The 3,682-nt window shown below is 48.4% G+C and overlaps 1 protein-coding gene across 1 annotated transcript; it reads right to left on the bottom strand.

Moving 5' to 3' along the window:
* Positions 1 to 473: 473 nt before the first annotated feature.
* Positions 474 to 1,696, bottom strand: PGAP4 (post-GPI attachment to proteins GalNAc transferase 4). The gene has a single exon (XM_058044300.1). It carries the CDS (start codon positions 1,659 to 1,661, stop codon positions 474 to 476), a length of 1,188 nt encoding a protein of 395 aa, XP_057900283.1. The 5' UTR covers positions 1,662 to 1,696.
* Between the last annotated feature and the right edge of the window lie 1,986 nt (positions 1,697 to 3,682).

The following is a 3,682-nucleotide window of genomic DNA, read 5'->3' as shown; positions in this document are numbered from 1 at the left end:
CACTTCTGCTTTTGAAGGGTCTGCTCAAAACCACAGCTTTGGAACAGAGACAGGTCAGAGATGAGACCTTAGTAAGGACAGGCAAATAAGGCCTTCCCATCCTCGTTAGCTTAAATTTGAAACATTCACTTTGTCCAACATTTCTGCTGCCCTAAGGTGAGGATTTTTGTAACCACTGTCCAGGAAGAGTGGGCAGGAAAGTCGTGCATGTTGGTGTGAGAGCTTTTCTTTGGGAATGGCTAAGGAGAGTAAGCTGGAATCCTCCACTTCCCTCCCAGGTAGTGCATGGTGATGCATCAGTTCCAAGTTCATATTAAATAGGGTCTCCATGAACAAAAGCTGATTTTTTAAGAAAACTTGTACTTTTAGAGAGAGTTATTTTTGACAAGCAGCACAAACTCCAAGTTTGCACACTGTCCCTCTGCCCCATGGCGAGTGCGCTGGTTGTGGTTGTGCAGCAAGGCAGGAGCAGCTCACAGCAGTTTCGGGTCGCTGTTCAGTCGGAGGCTGGAGTACATCCCCACGTGCCGCACCAGGTTGGGCTCCACCACGAAGGCGTTCTCGCCCTTGCCCCGCAGCAGCGAGTAGAGGGCAGTGTCCTTGGCGAAGCCCCGGCGGCAGCGCAGCCCCCGCAGGTATGCTGAGGCCCGGCGGGCGGAGGCAGCGGGGAAGAGCATGGCGGGCGTGCAGCACTCGCTGGCTGGCGCGACGTTGTAGAGCGCGGGGTGCAGGCGGCGCAGCTCCAGCCCGTAGTGCCGCCCCACCAGTTCCGACAGCGCCATGCTGTACAGGGCGAAGAATGCCACCAGGCTCCAGCCGGGGCCCGCCCGCCCCGCGGCCCGGCAGTACGCGCAGCTCAGCACCGGCCCCAGGAACATGCCCAGGCCCAGCCACTCCAGGATCCTCATGGGCTCGGGGTTGATGTAGTGCTGGAGCCTCTCAGGATGGTACAGCTTGAAGTAGAGAGCGTCTCTGAGGTAGGGCTTGGAGAACCGGGCCGAGAAGAGGTGATGCAAGACAGAAAATATCTCCTCCTCTGGCACGGCATCATCTTCCACCAGGAGGATGTACTCTGGGCTGTACATCAACAGTGACTGCTCCAGGCAGAAGATGTAGTCCTGCTTCTCCTTCTCGAACTGGTTCAGGCTGGGGTCAAGATTCTCTCCAGTTCTGTCACGACTGACTGTAGGAAAGAGGCTGCTCAGCAGCCTGACATCCTGATGGCTGCTGGGGTCCGATTCCACGTTACAGAGCAGCATGCGATGGCTCTGGCAACGCGCCCCACATTTCTGGAGGAGGCGGTGGAAGTGGGAGGCCACTTGCAGGACGTAGTGGAAATCATTCTGCCTCTGCACAGTGATAATGGTGATCAGCAGCAAGGGCTGGAAGGTGTCACTGCTGTAGGCCTCGGAAGTGTTTGGCATCTGCATCTTCTCAAAGTAACGGAGAGCATCCTGGCCCTCCTGCTGGTTCTGCTCCAGGAACTCCCGACTCATGGAGTTCAGGTGCCAGCGCCGCAGGTAGAAGTAAGAGTGCAGGAGCCGGTGGCAGATCAAAGGTGCCAGCACACCAAAAGTCACCACAGTCAGAGTGAGGAGATGGATGAAAGGGCTGGACCAACGGCACCACTTCCCACAGAGCTGCCAGGCTCGGTGGAACATAACTGCTGCAGAAGGAGGGTACTCCTGCACTGCTCATGCCCTCAATCCTTCACTTCCAATGCATCCTTCTCCCTGGACTGCAGGATACCACTGGGGCCATTGCTGCCAAACCTGCACAGGTTGTCCAAGCCCAGAAAGGAAGAAAAAACGATGGTTAGTGAAATAGGAACTGACAGAGAAAATAGAAAGCAGGGGACTAGTCTCTGAGTAAGCTAAAATACAAGGCCCTGTGTAATCCCTTATGGTGGAGGCATCACAGAATAGTCCTGGGACATTGAGGACAGATGAGCCAAACTTAATTTCCAGCAAAGGACCCCTAAGACTTTCTTAGCACATAGGAACTCTGATCTAATCAAGCTCGAAAGGACTTTGTGTGTTTGTTACTGTGCTTCAAACATGTAACAACAGGCAAGGTGGATGCAGGATGTGTGTAAATCCCTTTCTGTTAAAGGTTAAGTACCCCTCTCTGGTGAGAGTGACATAATAATGTTTAGATCACAGCCACGAAGCAAAGCCAGAATTCCTGTATCTTAGTCTAGCATATATTGGAGATAAAAACTTTTACCTCTTTGGAGACATACATACTTCCCTGCTGCTGCTCACACACTTTCAAATGTGGTTTTTTACACTCTCCTCCCTGAAATGTGAAGCCATATAACAAAGACACCAATTTACTTCACTAAGAGCCTGTGTATGTTAAGGGTAATGTGTGTGCCTGTTTCTTTCAGATGTCTCCTCCTCACTAGACCCTGTGAAATACATAGGCACAGCAACATGAACATGTTGCAATTGAGCCACTGACTCCTTATCTAAAAGTACACAATTCAGAAGTATATGCCTTCAATTTTAAACTGAAGTATTCACATAAATATGTAATAATTTTTGTATACAGATTCACTTTAAGCAAATATCCACCTTCACCAAAGTTAGATTTTTCCGTAGCTGCTTCTCTGGCTGCCCTGAAGACCTCACAGCCTGGCTGACAAAAGCTTACCCAAAATCAGGGCAGTTAGGTTGTTCAGATGAATTCTCTTTTGTCAGTAGTCTCACTTTTAATTGGTTGTCTCATTCTCCCTTTAATTTCCTATTCCCTCTCCCTAAGAACTGAGGTACTCATATTCCCCTCTCTGAGATGACTGAATGTGCACTGGGTGTTCAGTGCAGTTTCTCCAATTTTGCAAAAGAGTTATTCCAAATATTTGTTAGTGAACAGGCAGTTCATGCTGCGAGATCTCAAACCATCCTTACGTAGATTGTGGCATCTTTGTGGCACAAACAATCACAAATGTTTGTGCACTCTTAGGGCTCAAGACAAGATTTAGAATAATTAAATTGAGAACAAATTTACATGCTGATGCATGAGAATTTGCAGCTTCTTCCCATATAGCTTTCTTTTCCTGTCTTGTTACACAATCCTGTTGCAAAAATGCTGCATTGAATTGCATCAGAGAACCTTGTAAAGGCCTTAAAGGCGATGGCTGCACTTCAGCTGCAAGATCCAAGTCTTGAGGATTCAGGATGTGAAGACCTGAAATCCATGCAAAGATCTGGCATTTAAATGCATTTATTCACCCAGAATCCTGGACCTTCCAGCTAACCTGTCACAAGCATTAAGAGAACACAAACATGCAGAATCATATTCTACAGCTCACACTGTCAAGCCTTCTCTTGATACAAACATCACTGTCTCTGAGCAAGCCTCCAAACTTGAAAGTGAGGACCCCAGTGGGAAAAGGAGATGAAGTAAGACTAGAAGGTAGTTTAGTTCTCAGGAAATAAAGATTACTTTCCATCTTCCAGCTGTGCTGAAGCTCTGAGCTACAAAACCTATGAGCTGGCAATGAGATCTTGGGATATATATTGAAGCACTAGTAAGAATTCTTTGAGCATTTCTTCATTAATAATTCTTGGAGCAACCTGATTAAGTGAGTGGAATCGGGCAGGGAGTTTGGAACTAGCTGTTCTGTAAGGTCCCTTCAACCCAAACCATCCTATGATTCTATGATGATAACATTCACCCA

Source organism: Melospiza georgiana, chromosome Z (assembly GCF_028018845.1).
Source record: "Melospiza georgiana isolate bMelGeo1 chromosome Z, bMelGeo1.pri, whole genome shotgun sequence".
Taxonomy (NCBI): domain Eukaryota; kingdom Metazoa; phylum Chordata; class Aves; order Passeriformes; family Passerellidae; genus Melospiza; species Melospiza georgiana.
Note: the sequence above shows the minus strand (reverse complement) of the source record. Positions and strands in the feature narration are given on the sequence as shown.

Bases quoted from the DNA above. Each gene is read 5' to 3' on its own strand.
- PGAP4 (XM_058044300.1), bottom strand. From the start codon at position 1,661: ATGTTCCACCGAGCCTGGCAGCTCTGTGGGAAGTGGTGCCGTTGGTCC.